This window comes from Melospiza melodia, chromosome 25 (genome assembly GCF_035770615.1).
Source record: "Melospiza melodia melodia isolate bMelMel2 chromosome 25, bMelMel2.pri, whole genome shotgun sequence".
In the NCBI taxonomy this organism is placed as follows: Eukaryota; Metazoa; Chordata; class Aves; order Passeriformes; family Passerellidae; genus Melospiza; species Melospiza melodia.
The window spans coordinates 9,554,965-9,575,072 of NC_086218.1; the positions used below are offsets into that span (position 1 = coordinate 9,554,965).

Here is a 20,108-nt window from a genome sequence, read left to right on the forward strand (position 1 = left end):
CCCACGGATCCAGCCTGCCCAGATGGATCCTGTCCATCCATCCACCCACCTCCTGTCCTCCTGTCCATCCACCCTCCCACCCAGCTCAGCAAAGAAAACCCCCCGAGCCAACCTTTAGGAAAAGATTTTTTTTTTTTTTCCATTTAATACTAGACTCTCAGGATTGAGATGCAGGCTTTTTATGCAATTACATCCAATGTTAAAATTGGTAATACATAATTTACAAAGATTAACATCAAAACAATGATCTATTTAGATATGCTTTGTAAAAAGGAAATATATTAGCAGCATTTATTTTCAGCAATCACACAGCCTACACCCATGCAGACTAAGGTTCAGCTCTATTTGCAGTAACGTAGTGCTTCCTGGCTCCGGCGGCGATCCTGGGGACACACGGGTCTGCTCAGTATTATAAAATAACCAAAAAATAAAAAAAGTCATTAATTTCTACACCAGTAAGAAAAAACAATTCTTTGCACTTACCTAACATTTGATTGTCTAAAAAACATTTTGTTTAGTCTTTCAACAAAAGAAAGATAAAATGACAGAGCTAGTGTCTCGCTTCTGTACGCACTTTATTTTTTTTTTTTTTTTAAAAACTTTTTAGTGTTTAACACCATTTGAGACAATGATTTCTGTTTGAAACTAAATGAGACAACTCGAGGGGTTGGACATGCGATATTCCTACTACACGCACGAGTATTTTATACTCAGGGTTCCTGGTACTGTACAGTGCTTCTCTACAGTAAGAAAATATTCCAAACTATTTTCTTATTTCTTTTTTTTTTTAATAAAATATTTTTTTTTCTCAAAGGGTTTTTTTCCTTTCTTTTTTTTTTTTTGTGTTTTTTTTTTTTGTTTTGTTTTGTTTTGTTTTGTTTTCTCTTTTGAAATCAACACATAAAAGTTAATGGAATGAGTCATGTTCCACTAAGAGTAAAATAATTATAATAATAACAAGAATGTACATTAGGACAAGCTTGGTCCATAAAAAGGAACATGTAACTACGGTATTGCTTTACATCCACGCAGCAGATATATACAACTTGGCACATTAAAAACTGGATTTCTTATAAGAACACCTAAAACAGGACTGGATATGCATGTGTACGTCTGAGACAGGAAAGCAAAGCCACCGTCCGGGGGCCGGCGCTGGCGGGACAATCGCGACAATCGCGACAATCGCCAGCGGGTGGCGCTGCCCGGACATCCGGCTGTCCACCAGCACACGAGGGTAGTGTTAGCAGTTGATAAATTCTACAGCTCACGACAAACACTCGCTCGGATACTGCCTGACGGGCACGGAGTGAAAGGGTCCTTGGGGTTGTTTTTTTTTTTTTTTTTTGGTGTTTTTTAGTTTAGTTTTGTTTTTTTTTTTTTTCTTCCTTATTTTCTTTTAACGGATTTTTTTTATTTGCACAACACACGAGACACACGAGAAACCACAGCTTATCAAAAAAACCAACAGCAAATGGTGGCGTCAGGAGCTGACTTCGCTTTTATAAAATTTCTCTGCAGAAAAAAAGTGAAAAAAAACCTCACACCCCCACCCCCTCCCCCCGCACAGCAAGTGCCTCATCCCAGCTCTCCTGCCCTGCTCCAAGCTTCTGGAAGCTTCTCCTTGGCACAGAGCACAGGGACGCGTGCTCAGCTGTCCCACGGCGAACCTCGTGCTCGGCTGGGGACGTTTCTCTCTTCTGGAACTTGTGCAAATCAGAGGCCACAGCTTCAGGGCAGCTTTTCCTTTCAAGCCACTGGGCCTTTCCTCTCTCCCCTCTGGATTCCTGGATTCCCTTCCCTGGCGGTGCTGAGGGTGGCTGGTACAATCCCAGGTGAGCAGTGACCGTGGGGAACATCCTCCTCAGAGTAACTCAGTCCTTTTCCTCTGCCCTCCCTATTATTATTATTATTTTTTTAAATTTTTTTTTTGTTTTGTTTTTTTTCTCCTCTGAGTGGGAATATCAAGCAAAAAATAAATTAAATTTGACCATCCTGGACAATAACCACGAGGTTTCCTCAGTACCTAACATCAATACAAGGCACGCCCACCAACACACACACCAAGAGCACTGCAGAGCAGGGTGGGCACCGTGCCAGCCCGGCCCCCCAGGTGCTACTGTTTGTATTTTGTCAGTTTGCTGCTGCTGCCCTCTCTCCTTGCCCAGGCTGGGCTCTGCCCCCAGCCCTGCCAGACCCCAGAGCTCGGCTGCCCCTCGTGGGTCACTTCCTGAAGCTGCTCTCGGCCATGGTCAGAGTGCGGCGCCGCAGCTTCCGGCCCGAGCCCTCCTCCAGCAGGTACGTGACATCGATGGCTGCAACAGAGCACAGCACAAAAGAGACTTGGCAAATTGTCCTTCAGCTCACTCACTGCAGCATCACTGAGCTGGGAAAAGCCCTCCAGGATCATGAATCCAACCTGGGAGTGATGCCCAGAGCACAGCGCTGAGCGCTGCCTCCTGTCACTCCCCAAACACAAAATTCCTGATTCTTTATTCCTGGTTCTTTCAAGGATGAATCCAAACCGTGCCTGGACAAGGTGCTGAGTGACCCAAGCCCTGAGATAGGGCTGGACCAGAAATCCTCCCAACCCAAATGAAGCATCAGTCCAGGACTGTGTGGCATTGGACAGACTGGACAGGGCTCATTTTGGCTTTTAATTTAAAAGCAGGGTCATACTTCACCAGTGTCCCCTCATCCCACAGCTCAGACAGCACCTCCAGCAGGTACTCAGAACCAAAGGAAAGCTCATAAAAGGTCAAAAGAGACTTTCCAAACCCCTCTCAGTCTTTCCTGGACTGTCTGTTAAGTTTATCTATTGTAGATATGGAATGAAGGGGGGGGGGAATTAGTTTATGGAAAGGTTTTGTGGTTATTAAAAATATTATACAAAAAAACCCTAAAAATATGATACAAAACAGTGTCATAGTTGTAAGAAATTTCACTTGGATTTAGTGGATTTCTGTTGCAAAGGAAAACATGGCTACAAAAGATATCTGACTTTCCTAATGCCCGCCAGCAAGAAATTCACACAAAACCACTCGTTTTATCAACACAGCTCAGCCAAGCGACCCCAGAGCTGCAGGAGACCCAGGGGCTGTGCAAACCCTCACCGTTTTTCCCTGGGATTTTCTCCAGGAGGTTGAGCAGGATCTGGTTGAGCCTCTCCCTCTGGAGGTGCCGCCGCTCCTCGGGGCTGCAGAGCGGCCTCGTGTCCGAGGGGTTCTCGTCCCCTTTCTTGTCAGCCTCGCAGCCCTCGCTGGCCACGGGCTCCTTGTCGGGCTCCTCGGGGCTGGGCAGCTCCCCTGGAGCCTGCTCAGGGGCCCCCAGCACCTCCTCCATCAGGGGCAGGGAATCCTCCTCTTGGTTTAAGTCTTTCATCTGGGGTTTCGAGCGATCCGATTTCCAGGATGACCTTGCAGGAAATAAAAAGGGGTTTAAAAGAAAGTTTTTCACCTGAAAGGACAATTTTCAACGAGTGCAGGACTCATGCATGGGCTGGGGATCTCTGGAGCTCAATTTCTTCCCTCCATCCCTGCACTCACACCCCCCAGTGCTACATCACACCAAACCCAGCAGCTTTATCTGCATCGCACCAAGCGCAGCTCTGAAAACCAAATGGATTTTTATTTTCAGTTGCAAAAGATTTTACCTCCAAAACCACTTTGGCCCAGCCCTTAGTGGGATGCTCTTGCAGGCTCTACCATATCTGGGTTCTGAAGCCTCCTGTTTTGAGCATTTCCTCACTCAGCTGCTTTTTTCTGACTGTCAAATGGCTCCTTTCTTCTCCTGATATACATTATTATTAATGCCTATCCTTCCTCACTCGTTCCCTTTTATCTCTCTGAAAGTTTTACAGAGCTTTAAATAATTTAAACTTCTTATTTCCATAGCACCCAGGGGAAAGGGGCAGGAGGAGAGTGGGCACAGCAAACAAACAACATTATTTCATCTCTTCTCAACAATGTGGGAGGGGAGACTCACCTGCCTCCATTCCTCTTGTAGTTGTCTGGCACATAATGAGGCTGCAAGAACAATAAAAGTTATGATCAATACCAAATCAAACTCACAGTGGAAGGAAGTGCTGCTCTGTCAAATACTCTGAAAGCCAATGCAGGACACTCTGGAAATGCTGGTGTACCTCAAAGAGACCTCACAGGAGGAGGCACAATCATGGAATGAGATAAATTAGAGCCAGACTTGTCTGATTTTTCACATCTTCTAAATAAATTTCAAGCCACAGACCATCGTGACAAAAAATCATCTTTGCTTTCTGCACAGCATGAATCTGGAACACTCTCCAAAGCCACTAGAGAAACCTCTGCTCCAGGAAGAGCAGAGCTCACTTGCAGAAGGTTTGCAGATTTGCTACATCTGAGTCTCTCTCTGAGCTCACCATCACCATCCCTTGAGCACCTCTCTGCCTCTCAACTGCAGGTTCTGTTACACCCAGTTTCATTTCCAAGCTTCCTTTCCAGCCAGCTTTTCCCCCAGGCTGTGCATACTCACAGAATCTGGAATGATTGAGGTTGGAAAAACCCTCCCAGAGCATCCAGTCCAAACTGTGCCCAATGCCCACCTTGTGCCCAGCCCAGAGCTCTGAGTGCCACCTCCAGGTGCTCCTTGGGCACCTCCAGGGATGGGGATCCCAAAACTCTCTGGGTTTGGATGGGGACTCCAAACTTTCCTGGATTTGGAGGGAGGTCTGGATGGGAACCCCAAAACTCTCTGGGTTTGGAGGGAGGTTTGGATGGGGACCCCAAATCTCTCTGGGTTTGGAGGGAGGTTTGGATGGGGACCCCAAACCTCTCTGGGTTTGGAGGGAGGTTTGCATGGGGACCCCAAAACTCTCTGGGTTTGGAGGGAGGTTTGGATGGGAACCCCAAAACTCTCTGGATTTGAAGGGAGGTTTGGATGGGGACTCCAAAACTCTCTGGGTTTGGAGGGAGGTTTGGATGGGGACCCCAAATCTCTCTGGGTTTGGAGGGAGGTTTGGATGGGAACCCCAAAACTCTCTGGATCTGAAGGGAGGTTTGGATGGGACTCCAAACTTTCCTGGATTTGGAGGGAAGTTTGGATGGGGACTCCAAACTTTCCTGGATTTGGAGGGAAGTTTGGATGGGGACCCCAAACCTCTCTGGGTTTGGAGGGAGGTTTGGATGGGGACTCCAAAACTCTCTGGGTTTGGAGGGAGGTTTGGATGGGAACTCCAAAACTCTCTGGATTTGGAGGGAGGTTTGGATGGGACTCCAAACCTCCCTGCCAAGGCCTTTCCATGAAGAAACTCCTCCTGATGTCCAACCTGAGCCTCCCATAGCACAACTTGAGGCCTTTTCCTCTTTTCCTGCCCGTTGTTCCTTGGGAGCGGAGCCTGACCCCCACCTAAACCCTCAGCTCCCTCTGCCTGACCAAGCTTCATTTATCAACACTCAGGAGCTTTCCAGAACTCCATCCAGCCTCCCACAAAGAGGTGAGGAGGCTGAGAGCAAAGCCACTCACAGAGAAATCCCTCTTGGGTGTGAGTTTCTTGGGGAAGTGGTCGAAGGCGTAGGGCTTGGTGCACACGGGGTAGCGGTTGCGGTGGATCTTGTAGAAGAGGTGAGCAGATTTATCCAGGCGGTAATCACAGATGTAAACATCCTGCTCCTTCACACCCTTCGGCCTCCCTGGCACCAGAACAAGGAGAAAACAGTCATGGACTGAGGGGGAAATGGGGTTTATCACACTGGGAGGGAGCTGTCACAGTGTTCCTGTTTGCTCTCTCTCTCTCAGAACCACAGCAGGGTCGCTTTGAGGGGAGAACCTGCATGCTCTGATCAAACACTTCCCAAACTTTCACAGACACAAATATCAACTGACAGCATTTCCTCTTCCTTCTTCAAACAGGAATCCCTGTCCCAGGGCAAAGCCTCAGCTTTTGGCCGGCTCTGAGCCACACAAACAACCCCCATGGCCTTTGGACAGCAGGAACTGCTCCAGTGCATGTCCTTGCTTCCAGAACAGAGTGGGTTTCTCCCAGTGCCTGGTTCAGGGTAAGGATGATGTTGGTTGGTGCCCAGCAGTGCTCACCCTCAGCCCAGCACCCTCCAGGGTCCCCTGCTCTGGGGAGGATCATCCCAGGATGTTCCACACCATGGAGTGTCCACTGTGCTGGCCCTGCTGACCCCAGGATGTTCCACACCACGGAGTGTCCAGCCCAGTGGGGGTGGCTGGGATCCCCAATTTGTGCTGGGGAGTGGCTGCACTGGGCATCACTTGCGCTCCCTGGGGTTTATTCACAGAATCATGGAGTGGTTTGGGCTGGGAGGGACCTTAAATCTCATCCCATTCCACCCTGCCATGGGCAGGGACACCTTCCATTATCCCAGGTTGCTCCAAACCCCATCCAGCCTGGCTTGGACACTGCCAGGAATCCAGGGGCAGCCACAGCTTCTCTGTGCAACCTGTGCTAGGGCCTCTCCACTCTGACAGGTAAGAATTTCCTCTGTGCATCCAACCTAAATTTCCTCTTTTTCAGGTTGAAGCCATTCCCTCTTACCCTGTCACTCCAGTTCACGATTAAGAGCCTCTCTCCTATCCCCTCCAGCTACTGGACACCTTTTTTTCTGTAACCTCCTATTTTATTACTACTGTTGCTATCATTATTATTACTACAATATTTTAATTTATTTCAACCATTAAACTGTTTTTACCCCAACCCCTGGGTTTTAACTTTTTCCAGTTCCCTCCCATCCCAGGGGGAGTGAGTGGCTGGGTAGCGCTGAGCTTCCAGCAGGGGTTAAATCCCACAGCTCAGTGCCCAAATGCTCAGGAATGTGTTTAATTCCCACCTTTGCAGTAGGTGTAGAGGTCTAGCACACAGCAGGTGCCCACCACGGCCTCCAAGGGGATGATTTCATACAAGGGCACCCGGAAGAGCTCGTTGTGGTAGAACTTGCGAGACGGGGAATGGTGCGTTTCGTGCGGACGGAAATAGTGGTGGCCAAAGGCAAAGCGCTCCTCCCTGAGGGTGCAGAGGGGACACAAACACCAATCAGGCCAGGACACAGCTCACTCCATCCCCCTGCTTTGCTCTGAGTTCCCTCTCTTGCACTTGAACAGCAGAGTCACACAAATTCCATATTCCACTGCCCGCCTGCAGTGAGGGGAAACCCCCCAGTGTGGTTCCATGGGCACAGCAGAGTGAGTGGCCATGGCACAGCCACAGCACAGCTGTCACTGTACCCACAATCTGCTCCAACACTGAGGAAATCCATCCATTTCTATCTCTGATCCTTTGATTAAACCTCCAAACTCACGTTTCCACCATGCAGTTGTGGAGCACAACTTGAGCGTGGTTTCCATGGGCACAGCAGACTGTGACTGATCAGAGCACAGCACAGCTGTCACTGCACCCACAATATGCTCCAACACTGAGGAAATCCATCCATTTCTATCTCTGATCCTTTGATTAAACCTCCAACCTCAAGTGTTTCCAACCATGCAGCTGTGGAGCACAACTCCAGTGTGGTTTCCATGGGCACAGCAGACTGTGACTGATCAGAGCATAGCACAGTTGTCACTGCACCCACAGCCTGTTCCAACACTGAGGAAACCCATCCATTTCTATCTCTTGATAGAAATTGGGCATCACTTGTGCTCCCTTTCTTTTGATTAAACCTCCAACCTCACATACTTCCACCATGCAGTTGTGGAGCACAAGCTCCAGCATGGTTTCCATGGGCACAGCACAGCTGTCACTGCATCCACAGCCTGTTCCAACACTGAGGAAACCCATCCATTTCTATCTCTGATCCTTTGATTAAACCTCCAACCTCAAGTGTTTCCAACCATGCAGTTGTGGAGCACAAGCCACAGTGTGGTTTCCATGGGCACAGCAGACTGTGACTGGCCAAAGCACAGCTGTCACTGCATCCACAGCACAGCACAGCTGTCACTGCATCCACAATCTGCTCCAACACTGAGGAAATCCATCCATTTCTATCTCTGATCCTTTGATTAAACCTCCAACCTCAAGTGTTTCCAACCATGCAGCTGTGGAGCACAACTCCAGTGTGGTTTCCATGGGCACAGCAGACTGTGACTGATCAGAGCACAGCACAGTTCTCACTGCATCCACAATCTGCTCCAACACTGAGGAAACACATCCATTTCTATCTCTTGATAGAAATTGGGCATCACTTGTGCTCCCTTTCTTTTGATTAAACCTCCAACCTCACATACTTCCACCATGCAGTTGTGGAGCACAAGCTCCAGCGTGGTTTCCATGGGCACAGCAGACTGTGACTGGCCAAAGCACAGCTGTCACTGCATCCACAGCACAGCTGTCACTGCACCCACAGCCTGTTCCAACACTGAGGAAACACATCCATTTCTATCTCTGATCCTTTGCTTAAACCTCCAACCTCACGTTTCCACCGTGCAGAAGCACAAGCTCCAGCTGGGAATTCCCAACCTCTGCACCTGCACCTTGCTCATTCCTGCACCCTAAAGGTGAGACTGCCCCACAATTCCTGTCCTTTGGCAGGCAGGCCAGTGGGATGGCTCAAACTCCAAGGCTGTCTGGCACTCACTTCTCGTTCTTCCAGAGCTTCTCGATGCGGAAGATGTCGAGCTTGTCGCGGTTGATGTGGGACAGCAGCCGGTACGATTGCCGCACCGGGTGCCCGTCGGGGGTCCTGCGGCTGTCCCTCATCAGGTACACACAGTCACCTGGCCAGGGGCACAAAGGACACACCTGTGAGCAGCCTGGCCTGAGAACCACAGGGAATAATCATTAAAATGAACACAGCCTAATGGTGGGTTGTGTAAGGAATGACATGAATGAACCCGCTGCGCAAGCTGCCAAGAGCGCTCAGATGTTTTTCGCTGCAGCTTTACAGAAAAAAATACCCACAGCTTTCCATGCCAGATTGAAAACAGCAACCTGTAAGGGATCAAAACCATGACAAACCACAGGATATGTAAACATGCCAGTCATGATTAGGAAAAGGTGTAGGAATTAGTGATGGCTGCAATAAATCTGTGAGAGAAAAGATACTTAGAGAGGAGGTTACTATTAAGAAAATCCTGTCCTGAGAAGCCCCAAGCCTTTGGTTATTCCAGCAGAATTCCAATGAGATGTAGAGCTCAGAAAAAATAAAGAGAATGCAAAAAGGACTGAACAAACTGGCACTGCTGGCAATCAAAAAGTGTTTCCCAAGGACAACCCTAAGCTTAAATTTATTCATTTTGTCCCATAAGTGAATTCACTCTTTAATTTCTCTGCTCTGACCTGTGAAATCCCAAAATTACCTGGGCTGGAAAGGATTTTAAGGACCATCCAGACCCACCTCCCTGCCATGTGCAGGGATATCTTCCACCAGACCAAGCTGCTCAGAGCTCCATCCCACCTGCCCGTAAGCACTTCCAGGGCTGGCAGGAGATTCCATTTTTTCTGTTATTTACCTCAAAACGACCAAAACCTGGGAGGACCCAAGTCATAAAAGCTCCCCTGGGTAGGAGCAGAGGTCACACAGCAGAATGTTCTGACTGGCAGCAGCAGCTGCTCAGGAGGAGAGAGCACAGGGACAGGCAAGCCAAGAAAACCTCCCTGTGCTGTCCCTGTTTTTTCTGTTTATGGACTTTCAGAGCCAAAGGCTTTGGGGAATTAATCCTTCTTCCAAGTATTTGTCTAATCTTTTTTGGAACCATTTATACTCTGACCTCTCCACCCTCCTGTGGCAAGGCTTGCCACAGTCTAGTCATGATTTTGTAAAAAAACCCTTCCTAGAGTTTAACTGTTGCCAGCTAATTTCTGTTTGCTCCCTCATTTCTGCATCCTTGCACCTTCCTGAGCCACATTTCCAAGACCTTCATCACTCACCTTCCCAATCACCTGGGCAGACTCTGTGCACAGAAAAGATGATCCAGATCAGATTATCTCTGTTATCCTTGTTTTTACAGGTAGTGGGGATCCTCTGTGCAGCACAGGGCAGGCAGGGCAGACAGACACCCCAGGAGGTTACAGAAGGGCACAATCCCTCTGCTATTTTGTGCATAACAATTTCTGATACTCCCTTTGCCCTTTTGACTCAGCTGGAGCATTTTTCTCGTGTTTCCATTAAATTACAATGATTCCTGGGAGTTGTTTTCCCTATTTCCCCCTGTTTTTGTGTATGTGTAGTTATGGCTGTTTGCCTTCCATGGATATTGGTGTTGTTAATTAGCAGGCTTGGGAAAAAGATGCCAGAAGCCACTGAGGACATCATGGCCTCAGGGTCATCAACACCTCAGTTTTGCTATAACCAGATTCAGGATTAAAGTGAAGCACATTATATTTTCATTCATATAACCCCATTTATCAATCTTGTCTAAGTTTAAAAGATGATCCTAAGGACTCCTCATAGGCAGAAATTTCTCCCATATATCCAAGCTAAATTTCATGATGGTCCCACCTCTCCAGCCTGTCCAATCCCTCTGGATCCATCCCTTCCCTTCAGCATTTTGACCACACCACAGAGCTTGGTGTCTTCTTCCCATCTGACCTAAAACTGGGATAACAACAGCTTCCCTTTACAAATTTAATGGTAACTTTTAAAGAAATTAGAGAGGTGGGTTCCTTAAAAGAGTTTTAGAATACAAGGAACATACTGAGAGGAGCTACTGGCCCCAAGCAGAATGCAAATAAAACCATTTCAATTTAAAACCTCATTTTAAACCAGCTTTTTTCAACTTTCCTTCCTCACCTCTCCCATGAGAAGAAAGCAACTCCAGCATTATTGTGCCTGACTGAAAAAGGAGCATTCAGAAGGAGATGCAGATTCTTGCTCTAAAGATCAGGAAACTTGATTTCAATTCCAGTTTATACTGATATTCTGCTTGAAAAATGAAGTTTCCAAGGAAAAAAAACCAGCACTTGTTGCTGGTGCATCAGGGATGATGATTTGTTAGAATTTCTGGCTAGGTGGGTTTTCCAGGATCCATTCTATCAATTCCTACCCAAGACAGAACTCCATGGGATGGAATGGATCAGATCTGTTTTATTTTTATCATCTCCTGAGTTTAGCTATTAGGGAATTTTTGCAGTGGTGTAACACTCAACAACTTCCAGCAGAATTGCCAAAAAATGAAGAAACAAGTCCTGCAACCATCCCTGAGATCCTTCTGAGAGGGATTTGGTCACAGCAGAGTGTGAGCACTCACAGAGCTGATTTTCAGTCTTGTTGCTTCAAAACATCAGCTCTCAAGCTTGGAACTGCTGTTCAGGGTGCAGCTCCTCCTGGGCAGGCACTCAGTGCACAACTCCCAGGAAAATATAAACCCCCACACACACTGAGGGGCTGCAGAGCATGATTTTGCCTCAGAATGTGGAATTATGAGGCCCTGTAGACACCAGAGGGAGTAAAAAAGCTGTTTTTTGCCACAGTCCAAGCTGCCTGATACACCCACAGCACAGTAAAGGTTCTGCCTGAGGACTCAGGGTGGAAAAATCAACAAGCCCAAGGATTTCCCCTTCCCCTGCTGGAGCTGCATGTTCTGTTCCAGCACCTTGTGGTGGAATTTGCTTCATCTGCTCCCTGGGCCTGCAGAGGTGCCCTGAAGCTGCAGTTTGGTCTCTTTGTCCCCTGCTGGTGGCACACAGAGCTCAGCAATGTCCCACAGAGGGACATTTCTCTCTTGAAAGGGCATTTTTCTAATTAAGGTCACCAAGATCAGCTCAGAGACACACAGGGAAAATTTAACACACTTGTGACAGAAATGATCTTAATGCTCTGAACATCTGGAAGATGCCACAAGCTCCTGATAAAACATCATCCATTTCAACAGAAAATATAAAAGCAAGTTCTAATACAGCCCTTGAAGTAAAAAATGACATGAGAAACCCAAAGGCTGAACTCTGGACAGAACAGGCAATGCAGAGCAACACCCAGCAAGGAGAACTGAATGCAAATTCCAGAATCCTGCAGATGGGATGATGAATATGCTGCTTTTTGACCTTTTTCTAAATTCCCCATTTTCCTGAAGGCTCTCCTATTCCCCTCCAGCAAACTTATCAGCTGGTTTCACTCCTTCAAGAGCAGTTTCCTGATAGTGATAAAGGGTTTTTTCTAACCTTCTATCTGTAGGATGAAATTAAAAAAAAAAACATAATCAGTGAGGTGAATTGTGTGGCTGTGGCAGCTGCCTTGGAGAGATTCAGGAATTCAGAGCACAGTCCAGAGGAGATAAACTTTAGGGAACACACAAGCAACGAGCTGGATGTTTTAATGCCCATTCTGCACTAAAATACTGGAGGTCTGACAGCTTTCTTGGCCTTTACTTCTAAATGTTAACTACCAGCAGTTGGCTCAGCATCATCCTCCCCTGGCCAGGACAACCCTGTGCTAATTAACATTTCTTCATCAACAGCCTGTGAGAACTCTGACTGTGTGTCACTCCCAGCACTGCAGAGAGAGCAGTGAAAAATGAAAGTATTTTTGACAGATGCCACAACTGGCAGCTTCCACTTGTGAAAAATGAAAGTATTTTTGCCAGAGTAATGGCACAAGTGGCAGCTTCGACTTGTGAAAAATTAAATTATTTTTGCCAGAGTAATGGCACAACTGGCAGCTTCCCCTTGTGAAAAATCGAAGTATTTTTGCCACAAGTGGCAGCTTCCACTTGGGAAAAATGAAAATATTTTTGCCACAAGTGGCAGTTTCCACTTGTGAAAAATGCTTCCACTTGTGAAAAATGAAAGTATTTTTGATAGAGTAATGGCACAAGTGGCAGTTTCCACTTGGGAAAAATCAAAGTATTTTTGTGAAGGTAATGGCACAAGTAGCAGTTTCCACTTGTGAAAAATTAAATTATTTTTGACAGAGTAATGGTACAAAGTGGCAGCTTCCACTTGTGAAAAATCAAAGTATTTTTGACAGAGTAATGGCACAAGTGGCAGCTTCCACTTGTGAAAAATGGAAGTGTTTTTGCCAGGGTGATGCCAGAGATCCCTGCACTCTGCTGGCCCCAGAGGCAGCACCCACCTTGGCGCAGCAGCAGATCATCCCTCAAGAGGCAGATGTAATAAACACAGCCAGGCTGGGCATAGTGGGGCCGAGGGATCATGGGAACCTCCTGCAGGGAAAAAGAAAGGGAGTTGTGAGATTTATAACACAGGAAATAGTTGGTTATAGTTTTTTTTTTTTTTTTTATTAGAAGGTGTTATATAACTTTCTGACCCAATAGGCTGATGTTAACAGAGTTTATTTTGCTTTTTTGATTTATCACTTTTATTTCTTTTCATTGTAATGTGGATATTTTTGTCTAATAAGGTCTTATTACATGTATGAAATATGTAACGTATTACATATGTTTTTATTATAATATCTAAATTTTAGCTTATTTTATACAATTACATTATTACTATACTACAAAATGTTTTATCATCTTATTTAATAGATATTATAAATATATTTAATATAGTATATTATAGTATATTATATATACCATACATATTATAGATATTATATATATATGTTTTTATAGATATGTGTAGATATATTCTAGACATATATTTTCTTACTTAAAGAATATTCTTACTTATTACTATACAAGCCTAAGTTTATGATTTTTCTATTCAATGTTTGTGTATTTTGCTTTTATTTAGGCTTCTTCAAAGGCTACAAATCAAACCCACTTGAGTCTGTGAATATTTCTATCTTTCCAATTCCCACACCACCCTGTGGAAATACACAGAGAAAAACTGAGAAAAAAGCAGAGAAAAACTGACCCCTCATGGAACTGAACCTAAATCAAGGAAGCTTCACCAATTCCAAAAGATACAAATTCAAAACACAAATACAAACTAAACCCCTAAGGAGCTGCTGGAGATTTATAAGAGTGATAGGAAGAAGAGTTTTGTTTTACCCTGTTCACAGCTCGAGGTTCACACTGCTCACACAGGTAGTGTTCAACATCTGAGTTCACACCCATGCAGTCACAGTGCTGCCACACCTGGAAAAACAGGTACAGCTCAGTCACAAAGTCCTGGCACAGATTATAGCTGCAAACTGCATTTTCTCAACAAATATTAAGGAAAGCAAGAAAATAATCTTCACAGAGGAGATTTTCTATGAACTATTTTACACCACATCAGCAGACTGACAGGATATCCATGCAACAGAAGTGTCTTTGCCTTCCTGACTGATTTATTAATGCAATAAAAAATCTCACAGCAACCCAGAACTGCTCAGGTCTCTGAACACCCAAAACCCAGCAACACCCAACACCCACCATGCATTTTTCACACTGGATCATGAGCCCCTCATCCTTGTAGAGGCCGCAGATGCAGCGGATGACGTCCTCGTCCTTCTCGTGCCCGTTGTCCTTGTCACACACCGAGGTCTCGCTGCTGTCGGCCTCGCTCGCCGTCTCCCCCACGATCTCGTCGATCTGGGCCGAGGCCTCGTGCCGCGCATTGTAGTAGGCCTTGCGCAGGCGGCACACGTCCCGCCCCGTCGGGGACTTCCTGCCGTAGTATTTCTGCAAAAATCAGAAAAAAACCCAAAAAGTGCTTTATTTCCAAGTCCTGTCCTGTTTAGTTCCTGTCTGTGTACACCTGGGCAGCCTGGTGGCCTCTCCATCTCCCTCATGACTCTGGCCAGCACTGTAGTAGGCCTTGCGCAGGTGGCACACGGCCCGCCCCGTCGGGGACTTCCTGCCATAGTATTTCTGAAAAAAATCACAAAAAAACCCAAGAAGTGCTTTATTTCCAAGTCCTGTCCTGTTTAGTTCCTGTCTGTGTACACCTGGGCGGCCTGGTGGCCTCTCCATCTCCCTCATGACTCTGGCCAGCACTGTAGTAGGCCTTGCGCAGGCGGCACACGTCCCGCCCCGTCGGGGACTTCCTGCCATAGTATTTCTGAAAAAAATCCCAAAAAATGCCAAAAGAAGCTTTATTTCCAAGTCCTGTCCTGTTTAGCTCCTGTCTGTACACCTGGGAGGCCTGGTGGCCTCTCCCTCTCCCTCCTGATTCTGGCCAGCGTTGCAATAGGCTTTGCACAGCCTGCCCCACCCGGGACTTCCTGCCATAGTATTTCTGAAAAAATCACAAAAAAACCCAAAAGAAGCTTTATTTTCAAGTCCTGTCCTGTTCAGCTCCTCTCCATGCACACCTGGGAGGCTGGTGCCTCTCCATCTCCCTCATGACTCTGGCCAGTGTTGCAGTAGGCCTAGCGCAGCCCACACTGTTGGGGACTTCCTGCCATAGTGTTTCTGCAAAAATTACCAAAAAAAAACCCCAAAAAGTGATTTATTTCCTATTTAGCTCCTGTCTGTGCACACCTGGGAGGGGTTCTCCCTACAGATGCAGCCCCAAACCTGGGGCAGCCTCTCCATCTCCTTCCTGACTCTACTCTCATAAGTGGTAGTAGGCCTTGTGCAGGCGGCACACGTCCCGCCCCGTTGGGGACTTCCTGCTGTAGTATTTCTGCAAAAATCAGAAAAAAAACCAAAAAGTGCTTTATTTCCAAGTCCTGTCCTGTTTAGTTCCTGTCTGTGTACACCTGGGAGGCCTGGTGGCCTCTCCATCTCCCTCCTGATCCTGGCCAGTGTTGCAGTAGGCCTTGAGCAGCTGGTGCATGTCCTGCCCCATCAGGGACTTCCTGCCATAGTATTTCTATAAAAACCAACAAAAAAAACCCCTCAAAAACGCTTTATTTCCTCTTTAGCACCTGGGAGGGGTTTTCCTTATAGCTGCAGCCCCAAAGCTGGGGTGGCCTCTCCATCTCCCTCATGATTCTGGCCATTGTTGTAGTAGGCCTTGCACAGCTGGTGAATGTCAGCCCCATCAGGGACTTCCTGCCATAGTATTTCCCCAAAAAGTTACCAAAAAGTGCTTTAATTCCTATTTAGCTGCAGGGAGGTGTTCTCCCTACAGCTGCAGCCCCAAAGCTGGGGTGAGGTCTCCATCTCCCTCTTGACTGGCCAGCAGGTGCATGGATGTGACACAGGCAGGGGAGGAACTGAGAGCAGCCCTGGGAGGAGGATTTGGGGTGATGGGTGACCAAAAACTCAACATGGCCTGGCCCTGTGTGTTCCCAGCCCAGAAACCACCACTGTCCTGGGCTGCATCCAAGGAACGTGGGCAGCAGATCAAGAAAAGGGATTTTTCCTCTCTGCTCTCCTGAGACTCCACCTGAGGTGCTGTGTCCAGTTCCAGGACCCACAATGTAAGAAGGACATGGAAATGCTGGAGCAAGTCCAGAGATGGCCACAAAGTTGCTGAGGGGACTGAAGCCAGGCTAGGACAACTGGGAATGTTCAGCCTGGAGAAGAGAAGGTTGTGCGGAGACCTCAGAGCCCCTTGCAGGGTCTGAAGGGGCTCAAGGGAAGCTGGAGAAGGACTGTTCATCAGGAACTGGAGTGACAGGACAAGGGGGAATGGGTTCAAACTGGAAAAAGGAAAATTTAGGTTGGATTTATGTGATATATTCCCTGTGAGGGTGGGCAGGCCCTGGTACAGGTGCCCAGAGAAGCTGTGGCTGCCCCTGGATCCCTGGAAGGGTTCCAGGCCAGGTTGGACAGAGCTTGGAGTAGCCTGGGATAGTGGAAGTTGTCCCTGCACATGGCAGAGGTGGGACGGGATGAGCTTTAAGGTCCCTTCCAGCCCAAATCATTCCATCATTCTGTGATTCCATGACACCTCACACTGAAAAACAGGGTATCCCTTCCAAAAGAAAGAGAAATTTCTTTAAATCAGCTATTCATGAGTGTCCTTGACCTTCTCTGTGACCTAAGGCACTCAAGGGCTCATGATTTGCTACTGAGCCCTCATCAGGAATGGATCAGCACAAGTTCTCTTCCTCCAGAATAAAATTTCTTCTTTTATTCCTGTAAGAGCATTAAAGGAGGGCACATCCCTGCTGCCAGTGCAGCAGCTTTCAGGCCAGACAGAGCCTCACCTCTGCATTCCTGAAGACCTTCAGCATGTCCCCATCAAAAGCTTCCACAGTTTTGTAGTAACCAGTCAGGATCTGCTTCTCAATCGTGGCAAGGTCCAAGGGGTCAGAGATCTTTTCATAATAGTCTGCATTTCTACAACAGGAATGTTGGCACAATGTCAGGCTGAGCAGCAATTCCCACTGTGCAAATCCATCAGAGAAAGCAGCTCTGGGAAGGCAGCACTTACTTTTTCTTTGGGGGCAGGTTCAGGAGAGGAGCTGCCAGCGCCTGCCTGGAGGAGTCTGCAACAGGAACAGAGCTTGGTGACATCACTGGAGTGAAACTTCCAAAGAAAAGCAACTAACAACATTCAATCTGGGTTAAAAAAAAGGCTTTTCTGTTAACTGAGCCACGGGGAATTGAAATGCTTCTGCATTTCTACATGTTGGTGCCTGTAACTGCAGTACAGCTAGCACAAGGATGATGGTTTCTGATTTCTTCTGGAATTTTGAAAAATCAGTTTCAAAGGACAGCAACATCTGCAGATTTGGGTGGTAAAGCAGGGGACTGAGGCTAAAGCAAAGTGATTATTGGTAAGGGAAGAAATTTTAAAGAATAGGAGTTATTTAACACCCCACATTTTTCTAGCATTTCCTATTCCCAGAGCTTGAAAACATACCCACGGAGATATTTTTAAAGAGAATCACCTTCACCTTTGTAGGCTATGATGCTGTCACATATCTCCTTGAAGATCTGGGCCAGGCGGGCGGCTCGAGCCACCTCGAGGTTCTCCTCAGCCGCCGCCAAGCGCCGCGTCCGCACCGAGCGCGACGTCTGCAGCGCCGAGAACTGGGTCATGAACACGTCTGGGAGAGAGCACAGGGTCACTACTCCACATCACAGAGACACCTCAGAGTACTGGCTTTGTGTAAATGTTAAACTGGATTTTATATGTGTGGTGTTAAAGTAACCTTGTTGTAAAGAAACGGTTTTTAATTCTGTTCTTAATTAAACTTAGACACAGAAGTGAAATATAGCTGATATAACTGAAACAGCTGATATGTGTTATAGATACATTTTATAATATTGGCTTTTTGTAAATATTAAACTGGATTCTGTATGTGTGGTGTTAAAGGAACTTTGTTGTAAATATATGGTTTTTATTTCTTTTTTATTTTTATTTATTTTTAAGCTTAGACATAGTAGTGAAATATACTTGATATAATGAAATAGCACTGATATGTGTTATAGATGTACATTATAATATTGGCTTTTTGTAAATATTAAACTGGATTCTGTATGTGTGGTGTTAAAGGAACTTTGTTGTACATACGTGGTTTTTATTTCTTTTTTATTTTTATTTATTTTTAAGCTTAGACATAGTAGCGAAATATACTTGATATAATGAAATAGCACTGATATGTGTTATAGATGTACATTATAATATTGGCTTTTTGCAAATCTTAAAATGGATTCTATATGTGTGATGTTAAAGCAACTTTGTTATACAGTTTTTATTTCTGTTGTTGATTAAGCTTAGCTATAATACTGAAATAGCTGATATGTGTTATAGAGGCACATTATAATACTGGGAGATGCTCCGCCCAGGGGGAGGAGCCAAGCATTCCTACTTGGATATAATCTGATGTTTGGGACACCCCAGCAGCCTTTGGGCACTGCATTCCCAGAGGAGCAGCTTTCTGCTGCCCTGCATTGCCAGAGGGAGCCCAGGCCCATCTCCAGCAGCCCTGGAGCTGCAGAGGAAAACTCCCCCCTTGTGCAGGATCCCTGCTCCAGCAGAACCACAGCTGGCCAGGGCATGTTCTGACTCTGGCAGCGCTGGTTTTTTTCCTTTTTCTTTTTTTTTTTTTTTTTGTACTATTACATTTGTATTTTTATTTTTCCTAGTAAAGAACTGTTACTCCTATTCCCATCTCTTTGCCTGAGAGACCCTTAATTCCAAAACTGCAGCAATTCAGAGGGAGAGGATTTACATTTTCCATTTCATGGGAGGCTCCTGCCTTCCTTAGCAAACCAAGACAAATATACACCAAGGTCGCAAGTTACTCATTCCAAGAATGGATTTACACAGAGTTTAACTCTTTGTGTGCCGGGGTGGCTGAGTGGCCTCACCAGATTTGATGTTGCCGTCGTCGCGGCACATCCCGTTCCAGCGCGTGTACAGCGACGAGCTGTGCATGCTGTCACTGTGCTTCACCTCCTCCTGCTTCTGCCTGATCTTCTCCCAGTTCCGGACCAAGAACACGTGGTGCTTCAGCACAAAATTCCTGCAGGGATTAGGGAGCTATTCAAGAAGCTCTTTTCACTGGAAAATTCATTTTTTTAATGTAGGGAAAAGCTGGATATTCAGAGGTGTAACCTGTGTCTGCTCAGTGAAGAGGAATTCCAGCCTGGCTGGTCAAGGAGAACTAAAAGATGCTTTTTACTGGAAAATTCATTTTTTAATGTAGGGAAAAGCTGGACATTCAGAGCAGCTCAATGAAGAGGAATTCCAGCCTGGCTGGTCAAGGAGAACTAAAAGCTGCATCCTCAGCAATTTCAGGAACACATCAGTATTCGCACAGCACTCCATTTCTGAGGCAAATCCCCCTGAAATCAGCCCTTACCTCTCCCTGTTAGACATGGGCTTCATCTGCAGCTGAGGTGTCAGCCTCGTTGGGGCGTTCACACTTTCACTGGGCTCCTCAGGGATGTGGCCCCTCTGGAAAAGAGATTGTTCTGATAGACAGGAAAAACTGTGCCAAGAACTCAGCACAGCAGCCAAAGCAGAGACAGAACCTGCAGCGTTACTCTGTTGTATTTCTGTTCAAAGTCTGGGTTTCTGTTTCAAGTTTAAAATTTACAAATACCCCAGTCTTTGGTCTGGTGGCACAAACTGATTTCCCATCAACCTCACCCACCCAAACTCTGTCTTTGCTACTTACTCTCTTCTTTAGTTTGTGCTTTGACTTCCTCTTCTCTTTCGACCTGCCAGGTCTTCTGTGGGTGCTCACAGGCTGGTTGCTTTTGCTTGAGAGTCCATTCATGCGTTGGCTTTTACCCCCAATTATTCCTCTGCATTTGTCAAAGCCACATTTGCAGAGTTGCTTTGAGGAGAAAGAAAAAAATCCAATAAACCCTCTCTCAATATTAAAATGAACATTTTATGCTTAACACAACACAATAGGTTTTATTGTTTTTACACTTTA

General features: G+C 46.3%; 1 protein-coding gene across 4 annotated transcripts in view; it reads right to left on the reverse strand.

Moving 5' to 3' along the window:
* Positions 1–113: 113 nt before the first annotated feature.
* ASH1L (ASH1 like histone lysine methyltransferase) overlaps positions 114–20,108 on the reverse strand; it is a 68,751-nt gene continuing 48,756 nt past the window's right edge. Inside the window, exons 14-28 of one of the 4 annotated variants that reach the window (XM_063176143.1) lie at positions 19,845–20,006; positions 19,527–19,621; positions 19,033–19,187; positions 17,613–17,765; positions 17,147–17,201; positions 16,920–17,052; positions 14,251–14,499; positions 13,885–13,971; positions 13,002–13,092; positions 8,571–8,709; positions 6,828–7,000; positions 5,497–5,663; positions 3,982–4,022; positions 3,111–3,412; positions 114–2,312 (exon numbers count right to left, since the gene is read on the reverse strand). In XM_063176143.1, coding sequence (XP_063032213.1) covers positions 2,221–2,312; positions 3,111–3,412; positions 3,982–4,022; positions 5,497–5,663; positions 6,828–7,000; positions 8,571–8,709; positions 13,002–13,092; positions 13,885–13,971; positions 14,251–14,499; positions 16,920–17,052; positions 17,147–17,201; positions 17,613–17,765; positions 19,033–19,187; positions 19,527–19,621; positions 19,845–20,006 — 2,094 coding nt within the window. In that variant the 3' untranslated portion in view covers positions 114–2,220. The other 3 variants (XM_063176141.1, XM_063176145.1, XM_063176144.1) reach the window with 3 other exon arrangements.